Source organism: Nicotiana tomentosiformis, chromosome 7 (assembly GCF_000390325.3).
Source record: "Nicotiana tomentosiformis chromosome 7, ASM39032v3, whole genome shotgun sequence".
Lineage (NCBI taxonomy): Eukaryota > Viridiplantae > Streptophyta > Magnoliopsida > Solanales > Solanaceae > Nicotiana > Nicotiana tomentosiformis.
This window is the reverse complement of record NC_090818.1, coordinates 8,396,335-8,422,269: the sequence shown is the minus strand read 5'-3', so window position 1 is coordinate 8,422,269 and position 25,935 is coordinate 8,396,335. Positions and strand designations below refer to the sequence as shown.

The following is a 25,935-nucleotide window of genomic DNA, read 5'->3' as shown; positions in this document are numbered from 1 at the left end:
GCTTGAGATAATTGTCATTAGCCGCTGATATATTTATGCATGTTTGTAGATGAAAATCATTGATGGTAATAATTAATAAATGAAATGCATAATTTACCTTTTTTTTGATATGCTAAAAGTGACAAGTAGAAGTGAAAATTTATTTTTAAAATACTGGACAAGTAAAAATGAACGGGTCTTTTCAAGATGAACAATGCGGCTAAGCGTGCATCTGAGGCGGATGTGCCGATGGATGGAGTATGTTTTTGTATAAATAATGAGATCACATTGGATACCTTTACTACTTTTTTTTCTTAAATAAACAACATGCATAAATTGTCACTTTCATTTCTAGCTCCTCTTCGTCGAATTGGTTGATCATAAAATTAACACAGAAGTTAAAAGTGTAAATCATCTCATAATTAGCAGCCATGGCAATGAATACTTTGCTTTTGTTAATCATCTGCTTAGTATCTGCTCTTATAATAGTTCAATCATTTATCAAGAATCTCAAACAATCAAACAAGAAAATCCAACATCAACCTCCTAGCCCGTTAGCATTACCAATCATCGGTCATATGTATCTTCTTGGTTCAGTGTTACACCAATCCTTTCAGAAATTAGCATTGCGCTATGGGCCATTCATGTTGATCCGTGCTGGTGCATCATCGTCATATATAGTGTCAAATGGCGCCATAGCAAAAGAAATTTTTAAGACTAATGATGTCAATTTTGCTGCTAGGCCAGAATTTGGCTCATCAGAGTACCAAATTTACAAAGACACCTTGTTTTCCACTTTGGATTATACCAAGTATTGGATTTTTATGAAGAAAATTTGTATGACAGAGATTCTCTCCCCTCAGCAGATAACTAAATTTGCTGATGTTAGGAAGGAGGAAATGATGAAATTGTTGGAATTTTTCGCAGAGTGTTCAGAACAAGGGGAGGCTTGTGATGTTGGAAATCAACTTATGGCTATGACAAATAATCTTATTTGTAGGCTGACTATGAGCACCAGAACCTCAACTAATGTCAATGAGAGCGCGGAGATAAGAGAAATCGCTAAGGGAATAACATTACTTTCAGGGCAATTGAGCTTAGGTGAAGTGTTTGGTCCTTTGAAGAAATATGATCTTCTTGGAGCTGGAAGAAAGGTCAAAGCTTTGTTGCTTAGGTTTGATAAGTTTATGGATGGGATCATCGAGAAACACGAAGAGGAAAGGCGCGCTGGAAGTAAAGACAGGAAAGATATGATTAATATTCTTCTGGAAATTGCAGATGATAAAAGCACTGAGATGAAGCTCACTAGAAATGGCATCAAGGGTCTTTTCTTGGTAAGAATCATCTCTTCATAAAGATGGATCCACGACTTAAACTTGATGTGTTCAACCTTTATGGTTGAAATTTTAATAATAGTTGAAAATTTAGTGACTTTTCACGCATATATATACATATGCTCTATCTAAAAAAATGCTAGGTTCAGTTGATGGTTCTTTTATTTATTTATAGAAATTAACTTAAATAGTCATCCGCCTGAAGCCTCACGACAACATAAAGTTAGCCTTATGAATTGAATCTTAAGTAAGGGGCCCCCCATTTTCATCAGACTTTCAGTGAAGTAGGAGCTCGCTCCCTACCTAGCAGTTCTTCCATGAGTTGTCTCTCGAGGTCCTGTTTGAAGGCAGTTTTCAAAATAATAGTCAAAAAATGTATATATTGTTTATATTTAGTGTATAACAAATGTATATTGGCTAGGAGATATAAATATTTTTTATCGAACGGCTAACTTCCCCTTCTTTTTTGGCCTTATTTAATAGGATCTGTTCTTGGGAGGAACTGATACAACAAGTGTTGCTTTGCAATGGGCACTAGCGGAGCTTCTGAACCATCCAAAGGCAATGAAGAAACTCCAAGAAGAGATTGACAGAAAAGTTGGATTAAACAGACTGGTTGAGGATTCAGATATACAAAATCTTCCTTATCTGCTTGATGTTGTCAAGGAAACTCTAAGATTACATCCTTCATTGCCCTTAGTATTCCGAAAATGTAGGGAAGATTGTGTGATCAATGGTTACAAAATATTTAAAGATTCTAGGCTTGTAGTCAACCTTTACGCGGTTAATAGGGACTCAAATGCATGGGCTGATGCAGATGAGTTTATACCAGAGAGATATCTTAACTTGAACGAGAACCTCGCGATCGAGCCTGATGAATTGGAGGCTATTAAAGATGGCCAGAACTTCTGTTATGTGCCATTTGGTGGAGGAAGGAGAGGATGCCCAGGTGCTGGACTTGCAGCAGCAGTGTTGCATAGGACACTTGGTGCAATGATCCAATGTTTTGATTGGAAAATTAAAGGTGCAGATGAGACACTTAATATGGAACAAGGAGCTGGATTTTCTGCTGCCATGGTTTATCCTTTGGTTTGTTATCCTGTTATGCGTGTTAAAAAGCACAGCCCGGTGCACAAAGCATTCCGCGTTCGCACAGGGTCAAGGAAGGGCCGCACTCCGAGGAGTGTGATGTAGGCAGCCTAGCTACCCTGATACAAACATCAGTGGCTGATTCCAAGGCTTGAGTCGTGACCTATAAGTTACTTTGAGACAACTTTACCGTTGCTCCAACTTTACTATTATGCGTGTTAATCCAATAGAATTTGCCACTATTTCCAACTGATTGGACTACATGGGAAGGAGCCAAAGGTCTTAATTTCAGTTCAGACTGTTAAATTTATCTGTTGTTGTTGCCGTCTGATTAATGCAATATCATGCTTATTTTCATACTCCCTCCGTTTAAATTTATGTGAACCTTTTTGACTGGGCACAGAGTTTAAGAAAAGAGAGAAAACTTTTGAATTTGTGGTGTAAAATGAGGCACATATATTTTGTGTGGCTATAAATCATTGCATAAAGGTAAATTGTTTCCAAATAAGAAAAGAGGTAATTCTTTTTTGCACGGATTAAAAAGGAAATAGGTTCACATAAATTGAAACAGAGGGAGTATTATATATCATTGGAAACTAGTGAGTGAAGAATCTGGATTTAAAGTATGAATCCTTTGTTATTAGACAGAAGGTAATAACAAAAAACTAGAGTTCCGGTTTTGGATCTAACCTCTCACTCAAGAAACTGGTGGAAGTCTTTTACCTTTGCTGCATTTTTCACGGTCCCAATCCTCGTCAGACCAGACTAGGCTGCATTACAGTACCTTCATACCTTTGCCCCACTATCTTGTCTTAAGGTTATCCCGAGCCACTTTATTAAAGCAAACTTTTGCTCGTCGTCTGTGTCTTTAGTCAAAGCTATTTCTTTTATATACACCATTTAGAGCATTCTAAAGAGAGATTATAACATATGTCACAACCACCAATCTGTTTTTTTTTCTTTCTTTTTTTTTTTGTTAATCAACGCAAATTGACATAAATATATAAACAACCATCCTTATACCTCCTTTTACAAATCGAGTGTAACATTTTCCTCAAAAGAACAAACATAGCTAACAAGCATAAATAGACATATATTGTCATTTTGTTTTTGCTTATTTATTCCAAGGATAATAGGGAGGGCAAAGGGAGAAGTAGTTTAAGGAGTTACTTGAAGAATTACTTTTCCGACATTAGAGCTAGAAAATAGAGATGCTAAACTCTCCAAAAAAACTCTCAATACCATTGTAGATTTTGTGTTTGGATTTTATTTTGCCCTCTTTCAAGTAAACTTCCATCTCTTTTATGAATTCCTCAAAGTGGTTATAATATGAACCTACCATAAACCCTTTCATCATAACTTCTTTACCCACCATGTTCAATAGGTTCCGAACCCCTTCTCTTTCTGTCCAAACCTGCAAAATCCAATAAATAAAAATAAAAATTTGGTGATTAGAGTTTTTTTTTTCAATAGCTTGAAAGGAAGAAGGGGAACCTTGGAGCAACGGTAGAGTTGTCTCCGTGTGACCTATAGGTTACGGGTTCGAGCTGTGAAAATAACCACTAATGCTTGCATTATGGTAGGCTATCTACATCACAACCCTTGGAGCCCTTGCTCGGATGCTGCATGAATGCAGAATATTTGTGCACCGGGCTGTCCTTATTTAATAGCGGAAGGAAGAAAAAGACCAAGATTGTACAAAAGTTAGGAATCTTTACACAATTAGCCGGTCAGATTTACCATTTACTTTGTTTGATCTGTATACATAAATTATATATAGTTATAAACATATTATACTTGTATTAAAACAGTAAAGGGTACCTTGTTGTACTCGGATATCATCCCACAAAGTGCAATACGAGCTCCGTGGTTGACATGATTAAGAACAGCCTCAAGCATTTTACCACCAACATTGTCAAAATAAACATCAATCCCATTTGGGAAATATCTGTAAGAGGTAATAAAAAAATTATGAGCATGTCAATCGCTAGAAAAGTAGTCCAAGGAAAATAAAAAGATTTACTAGCTAGTAATTAGTACTACCAAAAACCTAAATATTTTGAAGAAGCAAATAAATTTACTTGGTTAATGCAGCATCATAATCTGTCTCTACACGGTAATTAAAAGCATCGTCGTAGCCACATTCTTCTTTCAACAGCTTCAGCTACCAAGAGAAAAGAAGAGGAAGCATATATCCAGATTACAAGCATAATTTAATTTATCTCCAGTTGAAAAGACTTACTCTTATGAAAAATATATTTTCACTTTCACTTAATCTATTTTCGCAAATCAAGAGAAGGACAATCTTTTTTTTCCCCTTGATTTACTCTTATAATTAACTACTTACTCTCCATATCATTTCCTAAATTTTTTTGAAATGTTATCATTATTATCGGATTATAAAATACATATTTCAATTATTTTTTCTTAAAGGGAATGCAAAGTCAAAAGTGGAAAACTAAAAGTGAACAGAGAGAATATATATTTAACCGAGTTACCAAACAGCTTCTAAAATCGTTGTTGTGAGCTGTAAAATTTTAACCTAGATTTTTCGTAAGAGAAAAGGTCTGATACTATAAGTTTTGAGGCAAAAATGTATTAATTCCAATTCTCTAGTTAGACAACATAAGTCCCTCTGTTATTGAATATACATAAATAAATAAAAAGGGCACCTTTCATTTATTACACACTCTTTGCTTTTGAATATAAGGCACCTTTTAATATTTCAAAAATATTTACTTTAAAAATTTTATTTTACTCTTATAATTGACATATTTAATTAGGCCACAAATTTTGTTATTTCTTAAATTACTTCATGTCTAATTAAATATCGCCAAATAAAATGAAACGTATGGAACATTAGGTAATATCAAACAATCATATAGTAAATAATTTAGGATTTAACACAAATAATACCTTATCATCTGAACCAACACTTCCAACAACTCGACACCCTTTTACTTTGGCTAGTTGTCCAGCTATAATTCCAACTCCTCCCGCTGCAGCCGATATGTACACATTCGATCCCGCTTTAGCATTTCCTATCTTTTCTATGCCCACCCACGCAGTTATACCAGGCATTCCTATTACACATAAATAAAAGAAATTACTTGATTTTTGCTTTAAGTTCATGACTGTAAAAACGATAATTAAAATTGGTGAAGGAGAGGTATTAGGTATATACCTAAGCAACTAAGATAATCGGGCAACGCAATCCCAATTGCAGGAGTAATCTTCTGAAGTAAATTTGAGGGCATAACACCAAATTCTGAAACAGGGCAAATACGGCTAAGTACTATATCTCCCTCTGAAAACTTGGTGTCCTTAGATTGAATTACCTTCCCCATTCCTAATGCTCTTATCACCTGCAATGTATCATTTTATTAATTAATATCAGCATACTAGAGCTATGCATTTATATTAGAACTTTAACCGATATTAAAGTCCGTCGACTGTAAACACAAACAACAACAACAACAACAACAACAATCTAATAAACTCCAACAAGTGAGGTCTAGGGAGGGTAGAGTGTACACAGCCTTACCCCTATCGGGAAGGTAAAGAGTATATTTTCGATAGAACCTAAAAATAGAAGAAAAGAAGTAGTAGCAACAAATACTAACAACGACAACAAGATATTAAAGTGAAGCAAAGATAGCAATCAAACAATAGATAGTACTCGCAATCTAAGGATAGAAGGATACCTCAACGGTAAACACACAGAATACTTATATTTCTTTTTCGCTATTTTTGAATTCCTTTGAAGCATGTATATGGCACTCTTTTATTTTCTGTTTATTCAAAAATTTATGCAATTATTAACTTTAAATTTATTGTTTTACCTTTATTTACATGCATATATAGTAATGTCATGACATATTTATGATTATAAGTTTTGAAGGTATTTTTGATACTCCCTTTATATCTCTTCAAATTACCATTTATCTCTCCGCAAAATTTATAAATCATTTACTAAAGCAAGGATTAGATTAGGAAAAGATAGCTACTGCTTTTTTATTTTATTTAGTGGAGCGTTATTTTTTTGAACAAATTTTCTTTGGTTAAAACCACACTTACCTTCGATCCAGGGGCGGATCTACTAAGGCCCGCGGGGTGGTACGCCACCCGCAAGCTTTGTTCGAAATCTTAACTATATATGTATGCATATCTGCGAAATCTTATAAATATTCCGAGTGCAACCTGGAGTAACAAAAGATTTTAAGATGCCTGCGGTAAATGGCTGATAAATCCTCCTTGGCAGTAATGGATCGAACCACTGAGACAAAACTTTTTAAAACCTTTTTAGCTTGCTGCATCATCACGTATTCTCGGTAAATTTTGATGTTATTGTTCACTTATTTTTCTTTCTTCAATTCTATTCAGTTCTCCTTATTTTCTTTCTTTAATTATTGTTGACCATATCTTTCTTTGTTAGTAAATCTTGACTTTTTTTGGTCTCTTAGTTAGTACTATTTGTTTTTTTCACCCACACTTAAAACAACATTTCCTTTTCAAAATCCTCGCTCCCATTAGAATCCCAAAAGACAAATAGTTAGTACTATTTGTTTTTTTCAAAGTTGATCAAATCGATTAGCTTTGCAACCGGAGCCTCCAAATTCTGGATCTGCCACTGCTTCGATCGGACTAATTGCAGTATATAACAATTTTTATTTTTTTTTAGTTTGCGATCAGTCTAACAACATCACATAAAATCAGACTGAGAGAAGTGAAGATAGTAAACCTGGCCAAGTGGAATCTGAGGAAGAGAGAGGCCATCATCTAGACCACTCAATGGAGACATAGAGGACTTGGAATGTCACATGTCCATCTGGAATGGAATCCTCTCTCAACGATAAACTCACAGTACGTTGCTTAAGATGTTCAGAATTGGGAACACCCGTCGATGCATAACTAGCAACATACCACTCTCTATTCTCCACCTCCGTCGATGCAGCAGCCATTCTACGTGTTACTGTGTGTGTATGTGCACGCGTAATTGTAATTTGTGTGAAGAAGAGATTTTAAGATGATATATGCACCGAGGAAAAGGCGTAATAAATTGAATTTTGGTGGTCCCCAGACGTATAGTGGTAGGTCCTACACACCTTGTGCTGTAGTTTTCCTAGGCTAAATTAGAGATGTGATATTATGCGGTGGAGAAAAAAATGAATAGTTTGCTTTTGTTCGTTGCACGTTTTTTACATGTTCTTCTTTCCTTATAAATAGCGAATGACACTTACAAATACTCAAGTATTTGAATAAAGTTATAAGGCGTAGTTTTTGGTTTGAATACAAGTTATGCACGATAGATTACGCAAGAATTAGTAGCGTAGGAATTAGTAATGCAAAGAATATAATGTAGTGATTAATAATGTGATTTTTTTTTTTTACTTTCTTCTTGAATATTTTTAAGGAAAAAAGAATAAATAAATCTAAAGAATGTGAGGGCAATTTTATCAATTTTTATTTTAATTCATATATTGCTAATATTCATTTTTTATTCCATATTTTACCCTGTATAAATATTTTATAAATACCTATAGGGGTGTACATAGGTCGGGTTAGTTTGGATTTTCTAATTATCAAACCAAACTAATTATATCGGGTTATTAAATCTAAAGAACAAACCAAACCAATAAAAGTCAGGTTTTTAAATCTCGGGTTTTTCGAATTTTCAGGTTGTTTCGGGTTTTTTTTTTTTTTTTTTTATCAAAAGCCTTCATAACACAAAACATAGAATTTGTGCTCCAAATATTTCTGTAATCCTAGTAAAATCGAACTATATAAGGTATTTTTTAATAAAATAACATAAATATGAGATGATTCATGGTATTGTACTAAAATATTCAACAATAAAGATGAGAAAATAGCAAAAAATAAATATTATTAATTAGCCATAATAAAAAAATATATAATTTAAAATTAGTAATAAGTTGCTAAAATAAGTACGACTAATAAGTACTATTATTTACATGACTAAACACTAAAAAAAAAATAAGTTATGCATTTTATCTCAACCACGAAAAAACTAAAAAATAGATACCCAACACTATTTTCATTCATAGTACAAATGAATTGAATATCTTTTATTATTATTAGTATTGATTTGATTTTGGTTTAGGATTTATTTGAGTCACTAACATTTATGGACTATAAAACTTATTGGAGCATCCAAAAATTATAAGTCCAAACTTGAAATAATACGTTTAAAGATAAAATTATGAAAAAAGCTTAAGAAATATTTATAAACTACACTATAATAAATATTTTCATGTATTAAATATATTTAAAACTTCTATACATATAATATCGGGTTGGTTTGGTTTCGGTTAAAACCAAACCAAACCAAATATCGTCGGATTTTTTTTCCAACACCAAACCAATCAAACCAAACCATAGTCGGGTTTGTTTTTCTCGGTTTGACTCGTATTATCGGGTTGATACGGTTTGTCGATTTCATTTGTACACCCCTAAATACCTACATAAATTATACCGGTGGAAAAGAAAACAAATAACAAAATAATGTAGTATTAGTTAGTACCAATTTGTATGTGGTGATTAAATGCTTATTTCACCAACCAAACGGCCTCTAATTGATATCTCTATATGCATCGATATAATTCAATAAGAAAAGTTACAGTTTCGAGTTGCCCATTCGATTTCAAAATTTAATTTGTTGGACTTAAACATCAAACATTCAAATATCATAACATTAAGTCCAAACAATTTTGTCACGACCCGAAATTTTCCATCTTCTGGAATGTAATGGCGCCTAACATTTCACTTGCTAGGCATGTCAACGTTAGAATAATTTAAACCATTTTAACAATTCATTTTAATTAAATAGTAAAGAAACCAAACAACTGGAATAATGTCTGAATTAAAGTGAACAAAATAAAATAATAACGATGTTTAAATACCATTCCAGAACTGGAGTCACAAGTGCACGAGCTTCTAGAATAATACAAACAAGGGTCTGAATAAAATAAAGCTATCTGAAAGAAAGCACACAGCTAAAATAAAGTAGAAGGAGACTTCAGAGCTGCGAACGCCGTGCATCTATACCTCAAGTCTCAACTGATAGCTGAATCCGAGCAAAATCTACAGTATGCCGCTGGGACCAGCTCCGGTATCTGCACAAGAAGTGCAGAGTGTAGTATGAGTACAACCGATCCCATGTACTCTGTAAGTGCCGAGCCTAACCTCGACGAAGCAGTGACGAGGCTAAGGCAGGTCATTTACATTAACATGTACGCAATAATAATAATAATAATAATAATAATAATAGGAATAGAGGTAAGACAAGTAAATCATATCAACAATTGAAGTCAATCCAGCAGTATAACCAATTATTTCTTTTATCATTCTATTGCGGTGTGTAACCCGTTCCCCCAATATAATCCTTCAATTAAATTCCGTTGCGGCGTCCAACCCGCTCCAATAATATAAACTTAAAATATAATCCGTTGCGGCGTGCAACCCGATCCCCCAATATATTCATTTTTATTTCTATTGCGGTGTGCAACCCGCTCCAACAATATAATTTAACAACTCTTAAATATAATAAAAATACTCCAATAAATACCACATTCAATAAGAAATTATCAGGCAACAAAGCATGCAATAATTATAATTTATTTAGGAAACAAGTAATGACAAGTAACAGTTAATTGTGAAAATCAGGGAGAACATATGCAATTTAATATTTAATATGCTAAATGTCAAGTAGCAATTAAGACACATAGGTCAAATAAGCATGTAGCAATTACAACATGAATTCAAAACTTAATATTTGGCAAGGAATATGAGAGAAACAATTACTCCCTCCGTTCCAGTTTATGTGAACCTATTTCTTTTTTGGTCCGTTCCAAAAATTATACATATTTTATGTACTTTTTCGGCTAACGAATGTAAATAGTTTATGCCGCGGGCTGAAAGTGAATAAAAGCCCAAAAGCAATTCTAAATCTGGATCGGAGTATCCAAGTTCAAGATTAGTTTGCTTTCAGCAATCTAAATCTGGATTTCATTGTTATACTGGTTCTTATTAATTTATGTTAATCAACTTAATCAATTAACTACTGCTCATTTGCAGGACTTTGGCTATCTAATAAATAATGAGATCACATTGGATACCCAGCATGAGATAATTGTCATTAGCCGCTATGGATGTTTGCAGATGAAAATCATTGGAGGTAATAATTAATAAATAAAGTGCATAATTTATCATGATATCCATATTAATTGATGCATATTTTTAATGGATTTGAGACAATGATTTGAAATGAGTAATCGATACTGCGAGTATAACAGGAAAAAAGAAATTGTCTTCTCTTGATATGCTAAAAGTGACAACTAAAAGTGAAAATCTATTTTTAAAATAATGCACAAATAAAAGTGAGAGTTACGTTTTTTTTTAATAAATAACGAGATCACATTGGATACCTTTCCTACCCCTTTTTTTTCTTAAATAAACAACATGCATAAATTGTAACTTTCATTTCTAGCTCCTCTTCATCGAATTGGTTGATCAAGAAATATAGAAAATTACGAATGAAATAATTAAATCATATGATTATCTCCTTTTGTCGCCTATGGGTGGAATCTATTGTTTCCTTGTGGTTGGTGTATATATATATATATATATTTATTTTTTATTTTTTTATTTTTTTATTTTTTTTGCATTTTATTCCTCTCACCCTACTTGATTACAAAGTCGTTCCAATTTTCCAAAATACTTTAGGCCTTGCGTCTATAAAATTAACACAGAAGTTAAAAGTGTAAATCATCTCATAATTAGCAGCCATGGCAATGAATACTTTGCTTTTGTTAATCATCTGCTTAGTATCTGCTCTAATAATAGTTCAATCATTTATCAAGAATCTCAAACAATCAAACAAGAAAATCCAACATCAACCTCCTAGCCCGTTAGCATTACCAATCATCGGTCATATGTATCTTCTTGGTTCAGTGTTACACCAATCCTTTCAGAAATTAGCATTGCGCTATGGGCCATTCATGTTGATCCGTGCTGGTGCATCATCGTCATATATAGTGTCAAATGGCGCCATAGCAAAAGAAATTTTTAAGACTAATGATGTCAATTTTGCTGCTAGGCCAGAATTTGGCTCATCAGAGTACCAAATTTACAAAGACACCTTGTTTTCCACTTTGGATTATACCAAGTATTGGATTTTTATGAAGAAAATTTGTATGACAGAGATTCTCTCCCCTCAGCAGATAACTAAATTTGCTGATGTTAGGAAGGAGGAAATGATGAAATTGTTGGAATTTTTCACGGAGTGTTCAGAACAAGGGGAGGCTTGTGATGTTGGAAATCAACTTATGGCTATGACAAATAATCTTATTTGTAGGCTGACTATGAGCACCAGAACCTCAACTAATGTCAATGAGAGCGCGGAGATAAGAGAAATCGCTAAGGGAATAACATTACTTTCAGGGCAATTGAGCTTAGGTGAAGTGTTTGGTCCTTTGAAGAAATATGATCTTCTTGGAGCTGGAAGAAAGGTCAAAGCTTTGTTGCTTAGGTTTGATAAGTTTATGGATGGGATCATCGAGAAACACGAAGACAAAAGGCACGCTGGAAGTAAAGACAGGAAAGATATGATGGATATTCTTCTGGAAATTGCAGATGATACAAGCACTGAGATGAAGCTCACTAGAAATGGCATCAAGGGTCTTTTCTTGGTAAGAATCATCTCTTCATAAAGATGGATCCACGACTTAAATTTGATGTGTTCAACCTTTATGGTTGAAATTTTAATAATAGTTGAAAATTTAGTGACTTTTCACGCATATATATACCTATGCTCTATCTAAAAAAATGCTAGGTTCAGTTGATGGTTCTTTTATTTATTTATAGAAATTAACTTAAATAGTCGTCCGCCCGAAGCCTCAACAATATAAAGTTAGCCTTATGAATTGAATCTTAAGTAAGGGGCCCCCCATTTTCATCAGACTTTCAGTGAAGTAGGAGCTCGCTCCCTACCTAGCAGTACTTCCATGGGTTGCCTCTCGAGGCCCTGTTTGAAAGGAAGTTTCCAAAATAATAGTCGAAAAATATTTATATTTAACAGGATCTGTTCTTGGGAGGAACTGATACAACAAGTGTGGCTTTGCAATGGGCGCTCGCGGAGCTGCTGAACCATCCAAAGGCAATAAAGAAGCTGCAACAAGAGATTGACAGAATTGTTGGGGTGAAAAATAGACTGGTTGAGGATTCAGATATACAAAATCTTCCTTATCTGCAAGCTGTTGTCAAGGAAACTCTAAGATTACATCCTTCATTGCCCTTAGTATTTCGAAAATGCAGGGAAGATTGTGTGATCAATGGTTACAAAATACTTAAAGATTCTAGGCTTGTGGTCAGCCTTTACGCGGTTAATAGGGACTCAAATGCATGGGCTGATGCAGATGAGTTTGTACCGGAGAGATATCTTAACTTGAACGAGAACCTCGCGATCGAGCCTGATGAATTGGAGGCCATTAAAGATGGCCAGAACTTCTGTTATGTGCCATTTGGTGGAGGAAGGAGAGGATGCCCTGGTGCTGGACTTGCAGCAGCAGTGTTGCATAGGACACTTGGTGCAATGATCCAATGTTTTGATTGGATAATTAAAGATGCAGAAACACTTAATATGGAACAAGGAGCTGGATTTTCTGCTGCCATGGTTTATCCTTTGGTTTGTTATCCTGTTATGCGTGTAAAAAAGGACAGTCTGGTGCATAAAGCATTTTGTGTTCGCATGGGGTCCGGGGAAGGGCTGCACTCCGAGGAGTGTGATGTAGGCAGCCTAGCTACCCTGATACAAACATCAGTGGCTGGTTCCAAGACTTGAGCCCGTGACCTATAAGTTATATTTAGACAACTTTACCGTTACTCCAACTTTATTGTTACGCGTGTTAATCCAATAGAATTTGCCACTATTTCCAACTGATTGGACTACATAGGAAGGAGCCAAAGGTCTTAATTTCAGTTCAGACTGTTAAACTTATCTGTTGTTGTTACCGTCTGATTATGTCAATGTCATGTTTATTTTCATATTATATATCATTGGAAACTAGTGAGTGAAGAATCTGGATTTAAAGTATGAATCTTTTATTATTAGACAAAAGGTAAATAACAAAAAACTAGAGTACGGGTTTTGGATCTAACCTCACTCAAGAAATTGGTGAAAGTCTTTCACCTTTGCTGCATTTTTCACGGTCCCAATCCTCGTCAGACCAGACTAGGCTGCATTGCAGTACCTTCATACCTTTGCCCCAATATCTTGTCCCGAGCCACTTTATTAAAGCAAACTCGTCGTCTGTGTCTTTAGTCAATGCTATTTCTTTTATACACACCATTTAGAGCATTCTAAAGAGAGATTATAACATATGTCACAACCACCAATCTGTTTTTTTTTTTTTTTTGGTTAGTCAACGCAAATTGACATAAATATATAAACAACCATCCTTATACCTCCTTTTACAGATCGAGTGTAACATTTTCCTCAAAAGAACAAACATAGCTAACAAGCATAAATAGACATATATTGTCATTTTGTTTTTGCTTATTTATTCCAAGGATAATAGGGATGGCAAAGGGAGAAGTAGTTTAAGGAGTTACTTGAAGAATTACTTTTCCGACATTAGAGCTAGAAAATAGAGATGCTAAACTCTCCAAAAAACTCTCAATACCATTGTAGATTTTGTGTTTGGATTTTATTTTGCCCACTTTCAAGTAAACTTCCATCTCTTTTATGAATTCCTCAAAGTGGTTATAATATGAACCTACCATAAACCCTTTCATCATAACTTCTTTACCCACCATGTTCAATAGGTTCCGAACCCCTTCTCTTTCTGTCCAAACCTGCAAAATCCAAAAAATAAAAATAAAAAATTGGTGATTTGAGTTTTTTTTTTTAATAGCTTGAAAGGAAAAGGGGACCTTGGAACAACGGTAGAGTTGTCTCCGTGTGACCTATAGGTCACGGGTTCGAGCTGTGGAAGCAACTACTAATGCTTGCATTATGGTAGGCTATCTACATCACAACCCTTAGGGTGCAGCCCTTGCTCGGATGCTGCATGAATGCAGAATATTTGTGCACCGGGCTGTCCTTATTTAATAGCGGAAGGAAGAAAAAGACCAAGTTTGTACAAAAGTTAGGAATCTTTACACAATTAGCCGGTCAGATTTACCATTTACTTTGTTTGATCGGTATACATAAATTATATATAGTTATACACATATTATACATGTATTAAAACAGTAAAGGGTACCTTGTTGTACTCGGATATCATCCCACAAAGTGCAATACGAGCTCCGTGGTTGACATGATTAAGAACAGCCTCAAGCATTTTACCACCAACATTGTCAAAATAAACATCAATCCCATTTGGAAAATATCTGTAAGAGGTAATACAAAAATTATGAGCATGTCAATCGCTAGAAAAGTAGTCCAAGGAAAATAAAAAGATTTACTAGCTAGTAATTAGTACTACCAAAAACCTAAATATTTTGAAGAAGCAAAGAAATTTACTTGGTTAATGCAGCATCATAATCTGTCTCTACACGGTAATTAAAAGCATCGTCGTAGCCACATTCTTCTTTCAACAGCTTCACCTACCAAGAGAAAAGAAGAGGAAGCATATATCCAGATTACAAGCATAATTTAATTTATCTCCAGTTGAAAAGACTTACTCTTATGAAAAATATATTTTCACTTTCACTTAATCTATTTTCGCAAATCAAGAGAAGGACAATTTTTTTTTTCCCCTTGTTTTACTCTTATAATTAACTACTTACTTTCCATATCATTTCCTAGATTTTTTTGAAATGTTATCATTATTATGGGATTATAAAATACATATTTCAATTATTTTTTCTGGGAATGTTATCATTTCCTATCTTTTCTATGCCCACCCACGCAGTTATACCAGGCATTCCTATTACACAGAAATAAAAGAAATTACTTGATTTTTGTTTTAAGTTCATGACTGTAAAAACGATAATTAAAATTGGTGAAGGAGAGGTATTAGGTATATACCTAAGCAACTAAGATAATCGGGCAACGCAATCCCAATTGCAGGAGTAATCTTCTGAAGCAAATTTGAGGGCATAACACCAAATTCTGAAACAGGGCAAATACGGCTAAGTACTATATCTCCCTCTGAAAACATGGCGTCCTTAGATTGAATTACCTTCCCCATTCCAAATGCTCTTATCACCTGCAATTTTTCATTTTATTAATTAATATCAGCATACTTTAACTGAATTAAAGTTTGTTAATTGTAAACAGGATACTTATATTTCTTTTTCAATATTAAAGTTACTCTTATCCTTTGAAGCGTGTACTAGTTACCCTCTCAGCTTCATTTTATATGATATGCATTTATAGCCATCGAAATATCATGGCATATTTAAAACTATAAGTTTTGAGGCTATCTTTGATACTCTGTCATTGTTTAATTTTCACATAATACCCTCATTGACATGCAAATATTGCCACTGAAATGTCCTGACATATTTAAGATTATAAGTTTTGATGGTACTTTTGATACTTCCTTTGCATCTCTTCAAATTACCATTTATCTCTCCTCAAAAAATTAAATCATTTATTGAAGCAAGAATTAGAGTTGAAAGCAAAAACTACGGTTATATGTAAAGCATCATATTTTTTGGACAAAATTGATTTGGTTGAAATAACACTTACTTTTGATCGGAGCTAACGGAGTACATAAGAGAGAGGACTTGGAATGTCACATGTCCATCTGGAATGGAATCCTCTCTCAACGATAAACTCACAGTACGTTGCTTAAGATGTTCAGAATTGGGAACACCCGTCGATGCATAACTAGCAACATACCACTCTCTATTCTCCACCTCCGTCGATGCAGCAGCCATTCTACGTGTTACTGTGTGTGTATGTGCACGCGTAATTGTAATTTGTGTGAAGAAGAGATTTTAAGATGATATATGCACCGAGGAAAAGGCGTAATAAATTGAATTTTGGTGGATATTTAAGCGTCCCCAGATGTATAGTGGTGGTCCTTGACACCTTGTGCTGTAGTTTTCCTAGTCTAAATTAGAGGTGTGATATGTGGTGGAGAAAAAATTGGATAGTTTGCTTTTGTAACATGAATGCACATTTTTTTACTGTTCTTCTTCCTTTTTTTTTTTTTTTTTAATACAAACCATAAATATTCGAATAATGCTATAGACAAGTTACGCAGAGATAGACAATCTAAGGATTAGTAGCGTATGGCTTAGTAATGGAGATTATAATATAGTGATTAGTAATGTAGGATTAATGATGCGAAGATTTTTTTTTTAATTGCTTTCTTGTTGAATATTATTAAGGAAAAAAAAATTCTAAAGAGTATGAGGGCAATTTTATCAATTTTATTTTAATTCATGTATTGCTAATATTTATTTTCTTATTCCATATTTTATCTCGTATAAAATAATATATAGATTCCAACATCTTTTACACATAAGAGATCTAAAAAAAACTATTTTTTTAATTTCAACATTGTAAAAAGCCATGAATAACCAATTCCTCTATTATTTATGTGGAAAAGAAAACAAATAACCAAATAATGTAGTATTAGTTAGTAACAAATTGTATGTGGTGATTAAATGCTTATTTCACCAACCAAACGGCCTCTAATTGATATCTCCATATGTAGATATGCTTCGACATTTTTTTTTAAAATCAAAGCTCCCCATGGGGGAATATATTGATAAGTCAAAAGGAACATAGAAGGGGTATAAGCCTAACCTCTCAAAACAAAGCTGGGATGGACAGATTCCATCCTTACAATTTGATCTATCTACAAAGGAACAAGCAAAAATCACCTGGATCAAAGTTGAAGGTACTCTTCCTCAACTTGATTCTAAAATTTGGCCTCCCTATCTCATCATTCTTCAGTGAGGATATTATCTGCCTTGGTAGACTTATAGCCTCAGTAAAGAATATATTTTTTCTATCCAATACAGCTAAGTTAGCAAGGAGGTCAGCTGGGATGTTGCCTTCTCTGAAAGTGTGAACAAATTGAAAATGTCCAACTAGGTTCATAGCTTGAATCTCTGAGATTTCATCCTTGATATGCCAAGAAGTGGTGATATTTCCTTTAATTATCTGAATCACAAGGAAAGAGTCTGACTCTATTATTACCATGTTGAAACCATGATCTAAACACCATCTCAAACCAGTTTTGATTGCTTGAGCTTGAGCAGAGTTGTTCGAACAACAACCAAGATACACAGTGAATGCCATAATCATATGACCAAGATGATTCCTCAGGATCCCTCCACCTCGTGCGTTACCAGGGTTCCCTTTGCTACACCCATTGACATTTAATTTGAGATCCCCTATTGCAGGTTTTTTTCAGCTCACAGGTATAATATTTAATTGGGGCTTGATTCTATCTACCATATGCGATATCTTTGGGAATAGAGATACAAAGATAGAGAGGGAAATTGAGTAGAAAGCAGCAACTGCATCATGGTGGTAATCTGATGAATGACTCGGGCAATAGAGCCTCTAATACCTTCATATTTATAAGTACATCTATATTTTCAGATTTCCCAACAGATAACAGAAGGGAGGCATTGCAATATCATTTCATGTACTTTTTTCTGTTTGATGAGCCACCATTTGATGAATTTATCCCTGATGCCTCGAGTAGAACAAGTAGACAAACCACACGCATCTTCGAAGTATTTCCAAACTTTGATAGCAACATTCCCCTCATAGAATAAATGATTAGTAGTTTCAATGTTGCAAATGGCGCAACAATAACATCTTGATGGCCCATGTACATTAAATCTGGTAAGAGAATCATCAGTAACAAGTTTACCATTAAGTAATCTTAGTACATGGAAGGAGACTTTGAATGGTAGTTTACAGTGCCATATCTTAGAAAGAGTAAGGGAAGTACCTCTTGATTTTCTAAATGTTTCCCAAGCTGATTTACTAGTGAAAGATCCAGAAGGATTAGCAAGCCAGATAGGCCGATAATTCTCTTCTGGTGAAATCTTAATGGACTGAATATGAGATACCAGATGAGAGGGGAGGGTATCATGAAGTTTATCCAGCATCCATTGGTTGTGAGAGATAAAATCAGCCATTTTTATTTTTTTGGACTTGTTTTCATGTTGGATTAGCTTAGCAAGAACACCTTTGTTAGTCCAGTTATCCCACCAAAATGAGAGGTTACCTTTCCCTACTTTCCACTAAATATGATCTTCACAATCTTCCTTGATGTCCATTAGCCTTCTCTAAATGTGTGACTGAGAATAGCTTTTTTTCCTAGCAACCGGATGATATCTTTTGCAATATTTAGCTTCCAAGAAGAGGGTGAGAAGAGATTTTTGAGTCCTGAAGTTCCACCATGATTTAGCAGCAAACGAAATGTAGATGTCATGCGATGACCTAAAACCTACCCCTCCCTCCACCTTAGGATAACATAAATTTTTCCAGAAAACCAATGATAGATCCTCTTGCACTCTGATGTGCCCCAAAAAAAACTAGCAAGAGATTTTTCAATATAATCAAGGGTACTTTTTGGTGGATACACAATATATATGATATGTAAAGAGAGAGAATGCAATAGAGACCTAATAAGGACTGCTCTAACCCCAATGGAAAGAATCTTCCCTTTCCATCCCTGAGTTCTGTTTGCTATTTTAGCCACCATATTTTCAAAAAAGCATATTTTCTTTTTTTCAAGAAAGATTGGACACCCCAAATAAGTAAAAGGGAAGTGGGAAGTGGGAATGGGAAAAACTAGTGATAGCTTTGATGTCCTCAATTACAAGGGGTGGAGTATTAGAAGATACCATGAAAGCAGATTTCCTTTTGTTCACCATTTGGCCTGAGATTTGTTCATATTTCTCCAACTTGTTTATCATCATGGCAATGGAAAGCAAGTCATCAGAGGAGAAGAGGATGGTGTCGTCAGCATATGTGAGATGAGTGATTAAGGGGCTTTCATTATCCATAGAGAAAGGGATGAAGTTATCATGTATCAATTGATCCATCATGTAGGATAGTAATTCAGCACCAATGACAAAAAGAAAGGGAGATAGTGGACCCCCTGCTTCAAACCTCTGGATGATTTAAAAAACCCATGTCTCACTCCATTGATATTAATGGAATATCAATTGTCTAGCCACCATATCAATCCAAAATTCAAAAACTCCTAATTGCCTCATAATCTGGCAAAGATAATCCAAGGCAACTCTGTCAAAGGCCTTTGCCATATCCAGTTTGAATACAACATTACCATTTATATTGGACCTATTCAAGTTGTGGACAAGTTCTTGAGTGAGTATGCCATTAACAGAAATAGCTCTTCCCATAAGGAATCCAGTTTGACTAGGAGAAATAATCCTATTCATAAGAGGGGCTAACATATTATTAAGCAACTTTGAGATAATTTTGGAAGTAAAGTTTCTTAGACTAATAGGCCTAAAATCAGTGAATTGCTGAGGACTATCAATTTTAGGAATAAGGACACGGCATGTATGAGTGAAGGACCTAGGAAGTTCAGTTCCAGAGAAGAAGTCCAAAATCACATCATAGAGATCATTAGTAATTATATCCCAACAGTGTTGAAAGAATTTCCCAGAAATACTATCAGGACCAGGTAAGCTACTACCGCTGATAGAGAATACCACTTGTTCCAGCTCTTCCATGGGGGTGGGGGGGGGATTCTAACAATAAGTTATCTTCTTTGTTGACCAATGTTGGAAGCCCTCTTAGGATTGAAAAATCTCTGCAAGTAATTTCTTGTGTGAATTATTTCTCAAAAAGCTGACAGCTTCAGTAGCAATATCATCACTGTTCTCAAGCCATGTGCCATCCTACTTCTTAACTCTTGTCAGTTGCAATTTTTTCCTCTTAAAAATGATTACAGAGTGAAAGAACCTTGTGTTATTATCTCCATCAGTAAACCACTTCAAGCCAACTTTTTGTCTCCAGAAAGATTCTTCATTTTTAATATGCCTAATCAATTGAGCATTCACATTGTTGTACTCCATTCTATTGCTTTCTGAGTTATCATTCAAGCATCTCTCCTCTAGAGTCTCAAGCATGTTATGCAATTCTTTGGTCTTATCAAATATATTGCCAATAGAGTTTTTAGGCCAGAAGGAAAGACTCTTACAAATATTTTTAAGTTTTAGGTGAAATCTCCACATATAACCACCTTGTACCTGCAATTGCCATGCTTGTTCCACGACTTGCATGAAGCCCTCTTATTCAGCCCAGAAGTCTAGAAATCTAAAGTACTTCTTAGGTTCTCATCGAGGATTATATGTGAAGATCAGTAGGGAATCATGGTCAGAACCAATTCTAACCAAATGAGTGACAGAAGTATCTGCAAATCTCTGCAACCATTCAGAATTAACAAGTACCATATCTAATCTTGCCCATATCCTCCTACCAGGAGCCCATCCATTACACCAAGTAAAGGGATTGCCAGAGTAGCCGATATCTATTAACTCACTGCCAACAATACAATTGATGAAGGGTAAGCTTTTGGACATGTTGTGATCATTACCTCCCTTTTTTTCCTAGGGATCAGTGATAGAGTTAAAATCCCAGGCCACCATCCATGGAGAGCTAATTCCCTCAAAAACTATTTTGATACTATCCCATAATGTCTCACTGAGATGAGCTTTGCAGTTAGCATACACCAAAGTCATAAATAGAGTCTCCCCATTGTTATCAATTGAACAATTGATAAGTTGAGGGAAATCTTCAATCACAGTACAATTAATAGAATTATTGCCAAAAAAACAGATCTTGTTGCTACAGTTTGCATATGCAAAATCAAACCCAAGTTTTCTCTTGAACTTCTCCAATTTAGTTCTACCACTGAAAGGTTCCATAATAGTTATTAATACAAGGTTGTGAGTTCTTTTAAGCTGCTTAAGTCTATCAAACGTACCTTAAGAAGTGATTCCTCTAATATTCCAAATAAGAGACTTAATCATTAAAAGGATGTGGATTGATCATCTTTGTCCTGTGAAAATTTTACAGTAGGAATACCTTTACCTCTTTTGTTTGCTCTGCCACCTCTGCTTGAGAGTCCACATGTTGTTGATGAGAACCTACCTTTGATTATTTCATGTCCCCGGGGTGAAAGGTGATGTTGGCCAATCACTTCCTCAAAGGCTTGATCAACTTCTTGTGGTGGTGGTGGTGAATGATGTGAGAAAATTTCTAACAATTTGTTAGCATGATCATCAATGGTAACTGATTGAGCATCATCATTATCAGACTGGTGTTCATTTCAAAGTCATCTTCAGAGTCATTAAAAACCTGACTATATTCTGCAGTTTCTAATTCTTCCCCTAAAGCTTCAAATTCAGAGTCAACATCATTTAGCATACCCTAGTCTGATTCATCACTGCTATATGAAAGAGCATTCCTAGATGGCTTATGATTATTTAAGTTGTGTTCAGGTGGGAGGTTTTCAAGAGGGGGAGGGTCTGGTGGCTCTTGAGGGGTGGCGTTTGCATAAGCCTTAGCTGACTGAATTACTTGAGAGCTTATTTGCTGGGAAGGGATAATTTGTGCCGGTTTTGGCACTTTAGGTTCTGTAGCTGATAAATGTTGTTTTGGGACTATTGAGATAGAAGGGATGTCAGTGATAATTTGGGGGTTTTGGCTTGGATATGTTATCGGGAACAATCTGAGAGGTTTTACTAGTGGAACGTTGATAAGTAGCTTGAGGATAGGGATTTATTCTTTGATGTGTGTTTGGTTTTGATTTGGTTCTAACTTGGTTGAAATTTGTTGTTTGAGTAGTTGGTTATTTTGAGTTATTGTGGTGTATGGTGTTGGTGATTTGCTTGCTCCGGTTAACTTGCCATTGCACTTTTTTCTTAGCTCCAATCTTTTGCTTTGGTACCTGTTGAGGTTGTGCTGCCTGCTCAATTGATTTGTTCTCGTTCAGAACCTATTGCTGATTGTTTTGTGTACCATGATCTCTCGGTTGTTGAGCTGGTTGGTCATCCTTATGTGATTGGGTGTTGTTTCGTGTATCTATGACTTCCTGGTGAGATTGTTGTGGTAACACATTCAGGTTATTACTCCCATTCGTGTGTTGGTTACCTTTCTTGTTTCCTTTTTGAACTTTCCATTGATCAGTATTCTCCTCATTATTGGCTGTGACTTGGGCTTGTATTTCTTCCTCTCTTTTCTTATTTCTACAGGAGAGTATATCACGTCCTTGCATACAATAATATTGACAGTATGAGGGAGCACCTTCATATTCAATATCAAGCCAATAACCATCCTCCTCATTACTATCTAACCTCTTAAACCCCAGCCGGATTTGATCCTTACTAGGTTTCAAGAGATCAATTTCAACTTTAATCTTGGCCACATTACCTCTAGATTTAGAGTAGGTGGCCATGTTAGGAGCCATAGGAGTACCAACTGAACTAACCATTCTTGATAAAATGTCCCACCTAAAAGATGTCAGGGGAGTTGATGAATGAGAATCCATACCGGAGCAATTGTAGTCTCACATTCGGGGGCAAAGTCGGGGGTCCGTCTAATAATCTTCATTATGTATGGACCAAGAGTGATGAACGATTTAAAGTAGATATGATAAAAATTTGTTTCATTGGACAAGTCAATATAAATATGATTTGTATCATAAAAGGCTATTTTGACAGTACCTTTAAGCGGAATATGATTGATGAATAACCTCCTTACTTCCTCCATGTTAGGTTTGCCTCTAGTAAACTTCCCAACAATTGTGAACCTGCAATCTTCAGCCAGAGTAACAAAAAAGTCTTATGCAGAGAATTAGACCGCGGGTTTGCCTATATGAGTACCATGAGTAATTTCAACATGCTGCTTAGCACTTGATCTATTTGCGAGAGAAGTGGAGACAGTAGCTGCAAAGGACGGCTTGGACACTGGAATGGGTGGTCGAGGTTGATTTTTGGAATTATTATTCGAGTTAGAGGAAGGACTGTTATTTTCCGTGTTCCGATTTGCATTCTGTTGAATATTGGATTGGGGATTTTGGATGCTATTATTGGTTCGGTTGTGACGAGGTGAGGGTCAAAATTAGAAGAAACCTTCAGTGGTGGTGGGAGAAAATTACTCTTCTGGGTATTGGGTATTACTTGTTTGTGTTGGATAATAGGGTTTTCATATTGGGGGTTTGATAGTATTTGAGTGCTTGTGCCATCCAAATGAATCACATCTTCAAGGGATGGATGTGAAGTATGTGTTTTTTGTTGGGAAGATGTTGATTGCAAAGTGGGTTTAATTTGGACGGTGGTCTTTGGGGGTAGTAATTTGGGTATTGTTAGTCATCGAGTGGGTGGCAGTTGATGTTGGTAAATTCTGATTGTGAGGTGTCGATTGGTGATTGCTATTTTGGGTTGGTGGATCGGGTGGGGCTGGTGGAGGTAGTTGTGGGACCTCTAGTGGTCCAGGTGGATTGGTTGAAATTATAGAGAGAAGGCAGAGAGAGTTTGGTTCGAGAGAGAAAGATTGCTTCGACGTTGATTAATGCAATTTGTTAATTGCTAAGAAGCCGTGCGGAGCAAGGATTTTGCCCAACCGGTCGTTTAGTTTTGGCTGTGTGCTTGATTTCCAAGGATAAAGGACTCTTTATGTCCAATGCCATATACTCCATAAAATTCCAAAAGACGCATACAAGACATAAGTATATATACGTATTATATATTTATGTTTTTTTAGTAAATAAACCATCATAACCATGTTAAAGACTACTAGTATTATTTTCATACTCACGCGTTAAGGACTAGAGCCCATTTGGATTGGCTTAAAAGAAGTGGCTTTTCAGCAGAAATAGTTTTTAAGCAAAAAAGCAATAAGTTGGGGTTGCTCAGCTTATTGCAACCACAACTTATTGCTTTTGGCTTGTTTTAAACAGTTTTTAACTTATTTTAAGCACTTTTAACTTTGTCAAATAGTGAAAAAAATTAAAAAGAGCCTAAAACATGATTTGACCAATTTAAAAGTCAATCCAAACACCCTCTATTTATGATTTTATTAGTTGGAATCCATGTATTTACTATATCATTATATAGTATGTAATTTATATTTATACAATTATTGATAAAATATTTTAAATTTTAATATTTTTTTTAAAATTTGGTAGAGATAAGATTGAATGAGTTAATAGGATAAAACTATTCTATCACTAAATTAAATAATCTATTTATTTTTTCATCAGTTCTATTCTTCTTTCTTTCCTTTTTCATTTTTTTTACTATTTTACTTTCTAATTTCAACTCAGATTCTCTAAATTAACTATTCTTTTTATCACATTTGATTGATCCATACATCAAAAAGCAATTTCGTTTGTGTCTCATTTTTTTAAACTAAGAAATTCCCGAGACAAGTATTGTAAGGTTCAAAACACAATGGATAATAGGCTCAATCATTTTACCATTTTTACTTAATGCTATATTTTTATATAGAGTAGAGTTCAATACCATATGACGTGTGCCTAACCCACACATTATATGTTGCTCAGTCACCACTAGATCAAAGCCATGTAGATTTTTTTGTCTCAATATTATATGAATTTTATGAAAGAAATTTTAGGGTCTTTTAATATATTTTAGTTTTAAGCCATCACTTCCGTTGAGCCGCCCTGATTAATGGCCAACAATTATTATAGATCACTACCCCATAAACGTGTTGTTCAACCAGCTTATTTCATATTTGGCAATTAAATAACACATTCACTAATTGTTGTCTTATCTTAATTGAGACCCTATAAAATTTGATTGAGAATGTCCGGGGTAGACAAGTGCACTACTAAAAAATCAGGTTTTAGCAACGGATAAATTCTGTAGCTAAACAAAAAAATCCATCGCTAATCTCATTTAGCGACGGATTATCAAGAAATTTTGCTAGCCATGAGCGTTTTAGCGACAGATTAGAGACGACGTTCGTAGCTAATTTCAGTATTTTTTTTTGTAGTGGTGGTTCAAGTAGGAGACTAGTAAAGTTTTGATTTAGTGTAACGACCCGACCGGTCGTTTCGAGAGTTATAGCCCCATTTTCCCTATTTTTTTGCTTCCTTCTGTGCTTTTCAGCTATATTATGATATATCGGGTTAGTTGGTTCGGGTCCGGAGTGGTTTCGGAGTGGATTGAGACACTTAGTCTCTAAAGTAGAAGCTTAAGTGGAAAAAGTCAACCGAACATCGACTTATATGTAAATGACCTCGAATTTAAATTTTGACGGTTCCGTTAGTTCCGTTAGGTAATTTTGGACTTAGGAGCGCATCCGGAATGTGATTTGGAGGTCCGTAGTAGAAGTAGGCTTGAATTGGCGAAAGTTAGAAAATTTGGCAATTTCGGTCGGAAGTGAAAAATTTGATATCGGGATGGATTTCCGGAAGTTGGAGTAGGTTCATGGTGTCATTTGTGACGTGTATGTAAACTTTGAGGTTATTCGGACGTGGTTTGGTTGGTTTCAGCATCGGTTGTCGAATTTGGAAGTTTAGAAGTTCTTAGG

The 25,935-nt window shown here is 35.1% G+C and overlaps 2 protein-coding genes, 2 long non-coding RNA genes and 2 pseudogenes across 5 annotated transcripts; 2 read left to right on the top strand and 4 right to left on the bottom strand.

The window, feature by feature from the left end:
* Positions 1-309: 309 nt before the first annotated feature.
* Positions 310-2,766, top strand: LOC104106155 (3,9-dihydroxypterocarpan 6A-monooxygenase-like; annotated as a pseudogene).
* A 684-nt stretch (positions 2,767-3,450) lies between these two features.
* Positions 3,451-7,425, bottom strand: LOC104117253 (2-alkenal reductase (NADP(+)-dependent)-like; annotated as a pseudogene).
* Positions 7,426-11,083: 3,658 nt separating this feature from the next.
* LOC104117252 (3,9-dihydroxypterocarpan 6A-monooxygenase-like) lies at positions 11,084-13,497 on the top strand. The gene is made up of 2 exons (XM_070181283.1): positions 11,084-12,109; positions 12,499-13,497. The coding sequence occupies exons 1-2, from the start codon at positions 11,207-11,209 to the stop codon at positions 13,258-13,260; spliced, it is 1,665 nt and encodes a 554-aa protein (XP_070037384.1). The 5' UTR covers positions 11,084-11,206; the 3' UTR covers positions 13,261-13,497.
* Positions 13,498-13,908: 411 nt separating this feature from the next.
* Positions 13,909-15,221, bottom strand: LOC104106163 ((+)-pulegone reductase-like). Its single transcript, XM_070179892.1, has 4 exons — positions 15,210-15,221; positions 14,944-15,026; positions 14,684-14,810; positions 13,909-14,273 (listed from the first exon to the last, which is right to left on the bottom strand). The coding sequence occupies exons 1-4, from the start codon at positions 15,219-15,221 to the stop codon at positions 14,019-14,021; spliced, it is 477 nt and encodes a 158-aa protein (XP_070035993.1). The 3' UTR covers positions 13,909-14,018.
* A 91-nt stretch (positions 15,222-15,312) lies between these two features.
* Positions 15,313-16,406, bottom strand: LOC138896414 (uncharacterized). The gene is made up of 3 exons (XR_011409490.1): positions 16,117-16,406; positions 15,451-15,631; positions 15,313-15,349 (listed from the first exon to the last, which is right to left on the bottom strand). It is a non-coding gene; the product is annotated as an uncharacterized lncRNA (long non-coding RNA).
* Positions 16,407-16,948: 542 nt separating this feature from the next.
* On the bottom strand, positions 16,949-24,003 carry LOC138896415 (uncharacterized). Of its 2 annotated transcripts, XR_011409492.1 has the most exons (3): positions 23,103-23,968; positions 18,347-22,983; positions 16,949-18,234 (listed from the first exon to the last, which is right to left on the bottom strand). It is a non-coding gene; the product is annotated as an uncharacterized lncRNA (long non-coding RNA). The 2 variants fall into 2 exon arrangements; XR_011409491.1 differs by having other exon boundaries at positions 16,949-22,983; positions 23,103-24,003.
* Between the last annotated feature and the right edge of the window lie 1,932 nt (positions 24,004-25,935).

Coding starts and splice junctions, on each gene's coding strand:
- LOC104117252 (XM_070181283.1), top strand. CDS start 11,207: ATGGCAATGAATACTTTGCTTTTGTTAATCATCTGCTTAGTATCTGCT. Junction 12,110..12,498: donor GCATCAAGGGTCTTTTCTTG/GTAAGAATCATC, acceptor TATATTTAACAG/GATCTGTTCTTGGGAGGAAC.
- LOC104106163 (XM_070179892.1), bottom strand. Junction 14,811..14,943: donor TATGATGCTGCATTAACCAA/GTAAATTTCTTT, acceptor TACCTCTTACAG/ATATTTTCCAAATGGGATTG. Junction 14,274..14,683: donor TGATATCCGAGTACAACAAG/GTACCCTTTACT, acceptor TGGATTTTGCAG/GTTTGGACAGAAAGAGAAGG.